At 37.1% G+C, this 12,117-nt stretch overlaps 1 protein-coding gene across 1 annotated transcript; it reads right to left on the reverse strand.

The window, feature by feature from the left end:
• Nucleotides 1-2,246: 2,246 nt before the first annotated feature.
• On the reverse strand, nt 2,247-9,588 carry LOC139132165 (muscarinic acetylcholine receptor M2-like). The gene is made up of 3 exons (XM_070698556.1): nt 8,073-9,588; nt 3,244-3,347; nt 2,247-2,252 (listed from the first exon to the last, which is right to left on the reverse strand). Exons 1-3 carry the CDS (start codon nt 9,586-9,588, stop codon nt 2,247-2,249), a joined length of 1,626 nt encoding a protein of 541 aa, XP_070554657.1.
• Nucleotides 9,589-12,117: the final 2,529 nt, after the last annotated feature.

A 12,117-nucleotide genomic window follows, 5' to 3' on the forward strand; every position in this document is an offset into this window, starting at 1 on the left:
TACTCTGACAGTAGACCGTATATACACGTATAGTCTTATCAAGAGTCTGTCTCCAACTCTGCGTCGTGTGCTCAATTGAACTGCTGTCAGAATATACAATGTCTGTCTTATTTGTTTTTGTGTTTTGGAAAGTGATGAATCTGAGGTCTGCAAACGTTGCGTAACATCTCCTTGCATGCCGTCGTTTGAGACAGGTCAAAGGTACAATTGTTTTGCTCGTCCTCGTTTGGGAGAGGTCAAAGGTACAATTGTTTTACACAACTTCATAACAGTCAAAAAGTATGCAGTAATTCTTGTCATATTGTATTACTTCATGCGTCCAGTAGCGTCTGATAAATGTCAATACATGTCTTGTCTTCAGCGGTCAATTTCAATGCATGATAACTAAGTTTGTAATTTTGTCAAACTCAAAATTTGTACAAGTCATTCATATAACACGTCATTCCTTCCACTCAGGGGTCACATTAGCACACGTTGTTCTATTGAGTAAATTCTAAAATTTTCTAGTCTGTTCACTGGATATCAACACGTGAGCACATTCAGTTCATATCTGGTTGTGCTGTGTGTTAGTCAAGGAGTAACAATATGACTGAGGGCCAAGCGATCGTACGTTCTTTAAAAAATATTTCCTGTTAGAATTGATCACCCTAGTAAAATATTTATAAAACATTGAAATATTAATATTAAAATATTAATATTGATAATATTAGTTTGTCTTTGTGTTCTAAAATCGTGGTATAATATTAATAATTTAAGTTCAGAAGATAAAAATGCATTCCTGTAAGAATCGATATCACTCTGGTAAAATATTCATGAAAATATTTATTTTTTACAAGTAACGTCATTAGTTAGCCTCTGTGGTTATAAAAAGATGGTATAATATAAATATTTCAGTTTTAGAAGACAAAGTTCATTGAAGAGAGAGTTTACTGTCATGCACAATTACCTGTCAAATGTCAGCAAGCGGGGAAGAGCGTAAATGCATTACGACAATAGATTGTGCATAGGATTGTAGAAACCTACGGACAAACATTGTGATGCTGTTGAAAAACGAAATACCACAGGGAGTCGTTACCTGTGATGCCAAAAATAGTCGTATGTCGGTAACAATTTCAGAGCAATTGTAAACATTGTATTCGAGGAATTAATAAAATAATGAAGTGTTTTAATCAAAATGCTGTTAAGGCGCTTGAAATAAAATCCTTTGTTTGCCGTCCACGTACCGGTAGATTTTCAGAGAAAATAAAGAAAACGAACACAATGTTAACACTATTTTATATAAAAATATTATTTTTCCAAAAGAAGCCTGATAAAGAATGAGTTTTTGTCTGTGTTTGGTTTTCCCTGGCTGGCAGGTAGGTTTTTCAACAATCTAAGGACGGCAAACAAAGACTTTCCTTTAAGTGGCCCAATATGCTGAGCATATTTATTCTTTCCGTATTGTAAATAGATCATACTGATTAGTCATAAAGTGAAGTGCATCTCTTCACGATAAAAAACACTTATACATGTAGAAGTCAATATGCTTGTAATGTTATCTGGAAAACACAACTTTGAGACAACGAGAAAACGGCCACGCATGAGTCCTTGAGTGACACAATGTCTACCAGTGAGCTGATGGCAGCCATCTTCGGCAGCTCGTATCGTGTGAGCTATTACTTTGTTACAGTTACCGATAAATGATCGTTTTTCTCACCCTCAGTTAGGAATAACTATGGCGAATAATGTAAAATTAATAAAAACGTTCTGCATTTAGTGTAGTATGCACCTCGAAAGTGAAAGACTTAAACTTTTGTCCAAACTGTCCTCAAGAAATCTTTCAACAATTCTCTTTCAAAATCAGGAATAAAAATCGGGGGTGTCAGTGCAAATATTGGTACTGGAGAAACAAATTACCAAAAATTTACCAATATTTGAAATTCAGAATGGCCGCCATTGTCTTGTTAGCTCTATGGAGAAAAATAAATTTTCGATTTTCGAAAATCTAACGCGGTAAAAAGTTTTCTTACACCAAGAATTTTAAAATGGACCCCTACAAGTGGTGGTTCAAAAAAGAATCGTAAAAATTTTCAAGTGTCCAAAATATCTGTCTCCAAGGCGCATTCTATATCTTAAGGTTCTTCCCGGCTCGTTTTCCTTCCGATGAGTAAGTAACTTCGTGTGTCGAAGTTACATTCCAAAAGTAAGAAAACGGACAAATCGACCTTTTTTCCTTGACACACATAGTCCCTACCATTGCAATTCCACTATGCCTGTGAGAGTATGAAAATTCAGATCACAATGAAACAAGGCATTGATATACCATCATATTGTGACACAATGGCTATGTACACTGCACTACCACTGTTTATCCAACCTAAAAAGAGATATCGCGGGTAGTGTACATAAAGTCCGTGCTTGATCTGTTTTCTCATTTTATCAAAATGGTGTTTTCCAGGCAGTATTGCAAACACATTGACTCGTTATCACTTCTCTAAATGTTTTTGAAAAGCAATAAATTTTATGATAATCAGGTTGTTACGGTAGGACGGAAATAGATAATATTTTCAAACATTTTATTTTCTGATTAATTCAGATGCAATATTAAGCGTGAGAAAAAATAATACATTAAAGAGGCACTCCCACTTGGTAACATTTTTACAACACATTTTTTAATGCCAACGGTCGATATTTGACGTGGCGACTGCACGCGGTTCGCGAGATATCGATAAAAACATGTCATTTCCCGAGCGTATTTTTCACATCCCGAAGTTTTACGATCGTTTCTTGTTATGACCCGAAATCCCTCGAAAGTGTGTTGTTGTGCTGATTGACGATATTCTAAGGAGTTCACAAACGTTCGAATGACGCTCCTACTGCGATGACTTTATATACATCATTATCAATGCCTTTACGTCTGGTAATTCTTGTTTAAAACTTCTCCTAAGTTTTTGTCGTTTTCATATCCTCAATCAGTTGTATTAAATTTTTAAACAATACCACATAGATATCAGTTTTTACGTGTAAAATATTAGTTGACTACATTTTGTCGTCTGCCACACAGTTACGCGTGGTTCGATTAAGCGGCCGCCGCGTGTGGTATGCGCGCACACCACACGGCGGCCACTATGCATACTGTATATCAACCGCACCTATCTGTGCTAGTCACCTATGCGAATTCTGGTGGAATCAGCAAACTTTGTTTTTCGTTTTTTTGCCGAGTCAGTAAGACTCGGCTTTCTCCCATGGGACATGACCGCTCACCGACGCGAGTGGTACTGCTGTGGCGTACAGCAGCGTCAGCGTAGACTCGTACTCCATAGCATAGTTGACAATGGCCACAGTGCTGAACGTTCTATGTGCGGAATCTGAATTCAGGTGGGCCACCGGAATTCAAACTTTAACTTTTTTGAGGACATGTTTTTATCAATATCTCGCGATCCGCGCGCAGTCGCCATGTCAAATATCTACCGTTGACATTAAAAAAATGTGTTTTAAAAATTTTACAAAAGTGGGAGTGCCTCTTTAAGCACATAAATAGGTCATCATTGTTAGCTCACGTGTGTAAACACGTGGGCTATTGTCATAGCGATGTCTGTCTGTCTGTCCGTGTGTGTGTGTGTGTGTGTGTGTGTTAGTGTGTGTGTGTGTGTTGTCTGTCTGTCTGTTTACACGATAACTCAAAAACGCACGAACGGATTCAAGTCAGATTTGGTACACAGGTACCATATGCTACTTGCAAGAACTGATTAGATTTTGGTTAGTGTTGCTTGCATATTAATGACGTTATGCAATATTGTTTTTTTCCTTACAATGGTTTCCCTATGGAGACGGTAATGACAGTGTAGAATATATCAAGAAATACTGCACAAAATTTCATGAAACTTTTCACACATGACAATCTACGAACATTATGATGATACTGTGAGTGTCATGTCAATTATCTTCTCATTTGCATATTTAATGAACTTTTGTTATTAGTGAGATAACTCTGAAATTCCTGCACCAAACTTGATGATACTTGCAGCAAATATTGATCTGATATATATCTTATTATACTTAGAAGCATTAGGCAGTGTCAAGTTAATAAATAGCTCATTTGCATATTTTATGAAGGTTTATAATTAGTCATATAACTCTGATATAAGTTCACCAAATGAGATGAAATCTGCTACAGATACTGATCCGATTTTTATCTAACTGTAGTGTAAAGCATTTAGTAGTGTGAAATTAATTAAGGGTTCATTTGCATATTTAATGAACTTTGTAATTAGGTATATAACTCTGAAATTACGGCACCCAGGTCAGTGAAATTGAGTACAGATATTGTTTTGATAAATATCTAATTGTACTGAGAAGCATTTTGCAGTGTCAAGTTAACAAATAGGTCATTTGCATATTTTATGAAGTTTTGTAATTAGTGATATAACTCCAAAATAACTGCACCAAATGTGATGAAATCTGCCGCAGATACTGATCCGACAGATATCTAATTGTGGTGTTGAGCATTTAGTTGCGTTAAGTTAATTAAGGGTTCATTTGCATATTTAATGAACTTTGTAATTAGTGATATAACTCCAAAATTACAGCATTAAATTTGATGAAACTTGCTACAGATGTTGGTCTGATAAATATCCAATTGTACTGAGAAGCATTGAGCAGTGTCAAGTTAATAATTAGCTCATTTGCATATTTCATGAAGTCTTATAATTAGTCATATAACTCCGAAATAACTGCATCAAATGTGATGAAAACTGCTGCACATACTGATACGACAGATATCTAACTGTTTTGTAAAGCATTTAGCACTGTAAAGTTAATTAAGGGTTCATTTGCATATTTAATAAACTTTGTAATTAGGTATACAACTCCAAAATTACAGCGTTAAATTTGATGAAACTTGCTACAGATGTTGATTTGATAAATATTTAATTGTGCTATGAATCATTGAACAGTGTCAAGTAAATTTAGGGTTTATTTGCATATTTAATGAACTTTGTAATTAGTGACATTACTCTAAAATTACAGCATTAAATTAAATAAAACGTTCTACAAATGTTGATCTGGTGGATATCTAATTGTTCCATAAAGCATTGAGCAGTGTCAAGTTAATTGCATATTAAATAAAGTTTTGTAATTAGTGATTAAACTCTGAGAGTACTGTGCGAAGTTGAAAAACCTGCTACATACGGTGATAACATATATCTCATTGTTCTGTAAAGCGTACAACTATTAATGAACCTGTTGTAAAACACGTGAGCATATTCAGTTCATATCTGGTTATAGTTATGCTTTGTACATCGACTTTACAACCGGCGACTGTGTGTTTAAGGGTAAATATTTATACCTTCAGTAAATCGATTGAGCGACGTTCTGATGAATTCCAGACCCCATTTTTGCATTATGGTTATGTCACTGTTGACAGTCGGCGTTCCAACTCCGATTGAAATAAAAATTGGCAGATCAACAATAGAACTATTCAGAAAGCCTTGTCACGATATCGTAACATCAAACTTTTGCATACGTTATATATATATATATATATATATATATATATATATATATATATATATATATATATATATATATATATATATATATATATATACTTAAATATATATATATACTCAAATACATACATACATACATACATACATACATACATACATACATACATACATACATACATACATACATACATACATACGTGCATACATACATACATACATACATACATACATACATACATACATACATACATACATACATACATACATACATACATACATACATACATACATACATACATACATACATACATACATACATACATACATACAATAAAATGATAACACTTCAAGTATGTTTGGTACGTTTATTCGAGTTACACGCATACACGCGATCGTCAGATAGGTGGATTTTATTGTGTGAAATTTGCTTCAGGTGCTTACATGTAAGTATCAAGTTCGGTAAAACCAGGAAAGAGTATTAATTTCCTGAGCTACTTTATTCCTGCTAGAAACTAAACAGTATACTAGAAAGTCGATATATGATATATTCATCTATGTGTGTATGTTCTTAAGCTTGTGTGTGTATGTATTTATGTGTGTGTCCCCGTCTGTATGTCTCACATGTATATGTCAGTGGTACGTCCGTCATAATTTTCTTAATCACTTACAAATGACAATTTTTGTATACTTGATAGATAAAAGCTAGAACTACCCTTTAGGACAGGAACGATTGTATCACGAGTGAATTACCTGACAACTTTTTTGTCCTCTTATTTGATAGATGTATGGTTTAATTTTCAAATTTAATATTCACCGTGATTCTTTTCACTTAAAAAATAAGCCAAACACAATAAAGTAGTTTCTTGATTGGATTTGAACTCATAGACTACGGAACCTACTCAAATACAAAGTAAGTCTGTGATGAAAACTGTTTAGCTACATTCCCATCTCTAATAAGGGAGTTTAGAGTCCAGTTTTCATCCATGCAAAACAAGAAAGCCACAATCCTCACAAATATTTCAAACAATATTTTCCTTATACATTGTTAACATTTCTGTTTAAAAGTACTTTGCAGTGACAAAATAATTAGTCGGTGAAGATTATTTAACTTTTGCTCAGTGCATTCATTACTATGCAATTTCATGATTTCACAACAAAGTAAAAACATGTCATAATTTTCAGCTTCTGTTGGTTGATAGAGTACTGTGCTGCAAGTCGGAATTTCATGATCACTGACTTTTATTTTATGCTCCCTATGATAGTTCATGTTTATTTTGTAATACATAGTAGAACTGTAAAAATTACTCATGAAGGGTATTATCGGTGAAACAGAAGGAAAATAATTTTAAATTGATGCATTTCCGTTCAGAAAATTGTCTCGCTTCTTGAAAGACGTGTTCAAGGAAGGACTGTTAATATTAAATGTGTACATCCTCAGACCAGAATAAAGTGCAACACTTTTCAGACTACAGCAAACACAGTTGACTAATAAGTGCGCCCGAGATGGCCCGCCCCTGCAGTACGCGAGAATGCGGGACAACGGGTTCCGTTTTGTTGACATTGTCGCAAGGGCGCCTCCTGACTGCAACACTGTATTTGTCCTTGCGTGTACATACATTCTTAAAGTTGTTTTGGACTTAAACATGTTCTAAAACACTACTTTGGATATTTGCTCTACGGAATGAGTTAAACCAAATATGGTTTTCTCTCCCGTAAACTAGAAATCTTTTCCCTGTTACAATTTACATAAGAAGTTGAAAGAGCAGTCAAACAAGTTAAAACATCATCGAATATTAATTCTCGAAATTTCGAACATCACAATACGAGTCTTGCTTTGTTTCGTTTTCTATTAACTCTCTTCCCTCTCTCTCTCTCTCTCTCTCTCTCTCTCTCTCTCTCTCTCTCTCTCTCTCTCTCTCTCTCTCTCTCTCTCTCCCTCATGTAATCGTCATCATGCATTATTACTTGTTGATACCGACTAATTTTATCAAGTCACTTTTACGTTGTTTGAGATAACGGTGATTAATACAATAACCTGCGCGATAGGTGAATGCTTGCTATTACACTATGGTATACTTCACTTTTAATCTTATGACACCTCGCGTCATCCCCAATCTGCAGTGCTTGTACACAAACGTGTATTTTCAATCACGTTGATTATTGTGCGTAACGTGGTAGAACACAGTATAACAACAAGCCGAATGACATTTCCTGGCAAAGTTTTTGAACTATACATAAAGAATATTAAATCTACAAAAATTTGTTGAAGTTTCTACAATTTACATCTACAAAAAATTGTGTGAAGCGATCGTCTGAACTCAGGGATTGCATACGCGTAGCAAATAGGATCCAGTAAACTATTTATATAGTAGAGGCAATAGAAGATTTTGTACAAGACTACATGCACTTGGCAAGACGGACATGCACTCATAATCAACATAAGCACTTGGAATGGCGTCATGCTAAAAACTATGGCCAGTACGAGTGTCGTTACTGTCCTTAGGGCTTTATTTTCACTTGCAATGGTAGACCTTCTGCTAGAATTATTTCCTCCCCTGGCGCTGTACTTAGCAACGTCCTGACCTGCGACATTTCCAATCCTCCGTTTCCGCTTTGCTTCTGTCTCATCTTGGGTTGACAGTTGTCCCTGTATTGATGTTGTAATCGTGGAGTCAGTCGGTGCTGCCTCTAGATCTATCAAATCGCTCTCAACAATCTCGTCGTTCCCGCCCTTCGTGCCATCTTCATTCGGGCTGTCTAATTTTGTGGTGTTATTCCCAGGTACCTCGGGCGACCCTTCATGAGATTCTCCCTTGTTCTCACTTGAAATGACTGCTTTGCTTGAAGAATTGCAACGTTTTTCATCGGCCACTCCATCAAAAGTTGGATTGTCATACGCGACAAAACGTTCCTCTGAAGTTTCTTTCGTCTTTTCACAGCCAACGCTTTCCACTGCGCTGTTTGAGGACCCAGAAACGCAAGTGTGCTTGGATGACACTGGGGTAACGCTTCCAGTCTGTACAGCGCTTCCCGATGCACAAGGAAATTCGTTATTTTCATCGCCCCGCGTCGTGCACGTCTGGTGATCGCATTGCAAAGAGGAGGCATCAGGGCTACATATCTCTGAGGCAATGACACTTTCACAGTCAAGTACGTTGGTAGAACTTGTTGTACAGTCGTTGTACACTGTCTTGCCCTCAAGCTCACCCACGAAGTATCGTCGTTCGGATTTTGGGCTCGGGGGATTGTTTGGCGTGCTTCTCTTACGATGGTCCGCTGCCTTTGGTAATGACTTCTTTCTGCCGGAATTGTGTTTACCTTTTCCCGAAATGACAACCGGTGTTGGTTTACGCTCAACATCTGTGTTTTGTCTTTCAGATCTTTTTCTGGTTGCCACTTTGCTTGCTAGGTTGTATATTCGAGCGTACAAAATAACTAGAATGACCAATGGCGACCAGAACCCCAATGTTGCCCGCGTCCAAACAAACCAGCTATGGTATTTGAATTCTACGGTGCACTCTTCGGCCGAAAACTCGTAGAACCCGCGAATTCTGGGCCAGAGCAAGTTTGGCACAGAGTGCATGGTACTGCACATCACCCAAATCCCAGCAATTGTTAAGTGTACTCGCGTTGACGTGATGGATGTGCGGTGCTTGAGTGGGTCAATGAGTGATTTGTAACGGTCCACGCAGATGACGATTATTGTGTACAGATTGACGTTACTGACAAGATAGTCCGCAAAGAGCCAAAACTCACAAGAAACCCGACCAAACGGCCAATAACCGACCGAGACGTACACTATGTAGCCGGGCACGGACACAAACCCGACTATGAAATCGGCCACGGCGAGGTTGATGATGTAATTGTACGTTACTTTCCGGAGCTGACGATTGCAACGGAAGATAAAGATGACGAGCACGTTACTGAAAACGACCAAAAAACTGAACAAGCCTCCACCAATGCCTATCCCGAGCAGCCATAGAAGATGTCTGTCATCGTATCCATCAAAGTAGACGAGCGTTTCATTTGTTTCCGCCTCAGACCAATTCAGATTCGCAGAGAGTGTGTTATTGACAGCGAAGTCTCTGAGCCACACCATGGTGCCCTATGCGACCAGTTCATTCACTATGTTTGGTTGTCAATGATATGTAGTATTTCATCGATACATCAGTCAGCGCTGTTCAGTTTGTCTCCTTGTTCCTCTATGAACTAGTGCAGCTAGCGAGGAAGCGGTTGTCCTCTTATGAAATGCAATTTCGATGGGAGAAATTGCGCAAGCGCACCACACCGGTACTCAATATTCTCCATCTCAAAGTCACATGTTCGGTTGCTAAGATTGCGGGATCACTGGACGATCGACATTCCGGACATTTTAGAAATTCAGAGTCATATTCAAGCCATTCTTAACCTTATAACGCAGCGCATAGGCTCATATTAACCGAGAGTAAAATCCCCGGATGTGTCTCGTAGCAACCTGAATGGCGTTAATGTTTGTTAAGCCGAGTGAATAAAAAGTCTCCTGAAATTCGCCAATAGAATGATAGCCCTCAATTTTAAAACTAAGGAAGTTAGGAGCCTTTTATCAAATCAGATGAATGCTAACCTTAGGGATACGCCTTGCCTTCGATGACGAATAATATTACTGTTAAAGAATCTTGTCTGCCCTCTTGTAATGGAATGCATCAATTTCTGTCAGAGAATTGTCAGTACAATATCGAGTGAGCTTCTATCTGCTTGATGAAATAGCTAAATAAATTCGAGGAGATATTTTCTTTGAGCAAAAATTCAAATCACTAAAGTTATTGAAAAAATTTTGTTCTTCGGATTTACTGCACAGGCGATAGATTTTTTAAGCGAATACAATTGACGTGGTAGATTCGACGATAATTTCACAATTTATGAGAAATCAAGAATAGCGAAAGCGTAAATCCTGGCCGACATATTTTCGAGTAGAAGGTCATATCATATAACGCTTTATTGTATGGGTAGAGAGCGTAACTTTGGTAATACGGTAACTGCTTTGGTTTTTAAAACAAGTACATTTTTCATTCACTGTCCTGATGAACGCTGGGATAGCCTAGCCAACACATCGCATTATGAACAATATATGACGTTATTGATAACAAATTGATCCGTGTTCGGGAAGGGCTAAAATTCAGTCATCAGCAATAACAGTGGACGCCACATACATGCGTACAGATTGTATTATACAGTTAAACAATAAGCACCTTGACATCATTTTGGGAATAGGCAAGAAACTGTACATACAAGATAGGGAAAATATTGAAATTCATATAAATTTGCTTGTTCGACATTCCGGACATTTTAGAAATTCAGAGTCATATTCAAGCCATTCTAACCTTATAACGCAGCGCATAGGCTCATATTAACCGAGAGTAAAATCCCCGGATGTGTCTCATAGCAACCTGAATGGCGTTAATGTTTGTTAAGCCGAGTGAATAAAAAGTCTCCTGAAATTCGCCAATAGAATGATAGCCCTCAATTTTAAAACTAAGGAAGTTAGGAGCCTTTTATCAAATCAGATGAATGCTAACCTTAGGGATACGCCTTGCCTTCGATGACGAATAATATTACTGTTAAAGAATCTTGTCTGCCCTCTTGTAATGGAATGCATCAATTTCTGTCAGAGAATTGTCAGTACAATATCGAGTGAGCTTCTATCTGCTTGATGAAATAGCTAAATAAATTCGAGGAGATATTTTCTTTGAGCAAAAATTCAAATCACTAAAGTTATTGAAAAAATTTTGTTCTTCGGATTTACTGCACAGGCGATAGATTTTTTAAGCGAATACAATTGACGTGGTAGATTCGACGATAATTTCACAATTTATGAGAAATCAAGAATAGCGAAAGCGTAAATCCTGGCCGACATATTTTCGAGTAGAAGGTCATATCATATAACGCTTTATTGTATGGGTAGAGAGCGTAACTTTGGTAATACGGTAACTGCTTTGGTTTTTAAAACAAGTACATTTTTCATTCACTGTCCTGATGAACGCTGGGATAGCCTAGCCAACATATCGCATTATGAACAATATATGACGTTATTGATAACAAATTAATCCGTGTTCGGGAAGGGCTAAAATTCAGTCATCAGCAATAACAGTGGACGCCACATACATGCGTACATACTGCATTATACAGTTAAACAACAGGCACTTCGACATCATTTTGGGGACAGGCAAGAAACTGTACATACAAGATAGGGAAAATATTGAAATTCATATAAATTTGCTTGTTTTGCCGATGTGAAGAGACAGTTAAAGATTTCAAGTCCAAAGGAAATAACAAAGAGATTTCGACAAGCCGACGCTTGTTTAATAACGCAACTCGTTAAACATACATGTAAATTCCGTGCCCATACTGCCTTTTTACTCAGACAACTAGACGTATTAGATGTTCATAAGCTGTGTAAATATCACACCTGTTTCGATGTACTGAATAAGCAGTGTATGCCCGTGACAAAGCTTGGTACCTTCGTTCAACGCCCATGACTATGCCCACCCGGTTTTTTTTTCAACTGGAGATAATTTTTATGTGCCTGAAATAAATTTATCACAAAATAAACATCAAATAAATTATTCAGCAACCAACAGCTGGAATTCTC

Source organism: Ptychodera flava, chromosome 4 (genome assembly GCF_041260155.1).
Source record: "Ptychodera flava strain L36383 chromosome 4, AS_Pfla_20210202, whole genome shotgun sequence".
NCBI classification, from domain to species: Eukaryota; Metazoa; Hemichordata; class Enteropneusta; family Ptychoderidae; genus Ptychodera; species Ptychodera flava.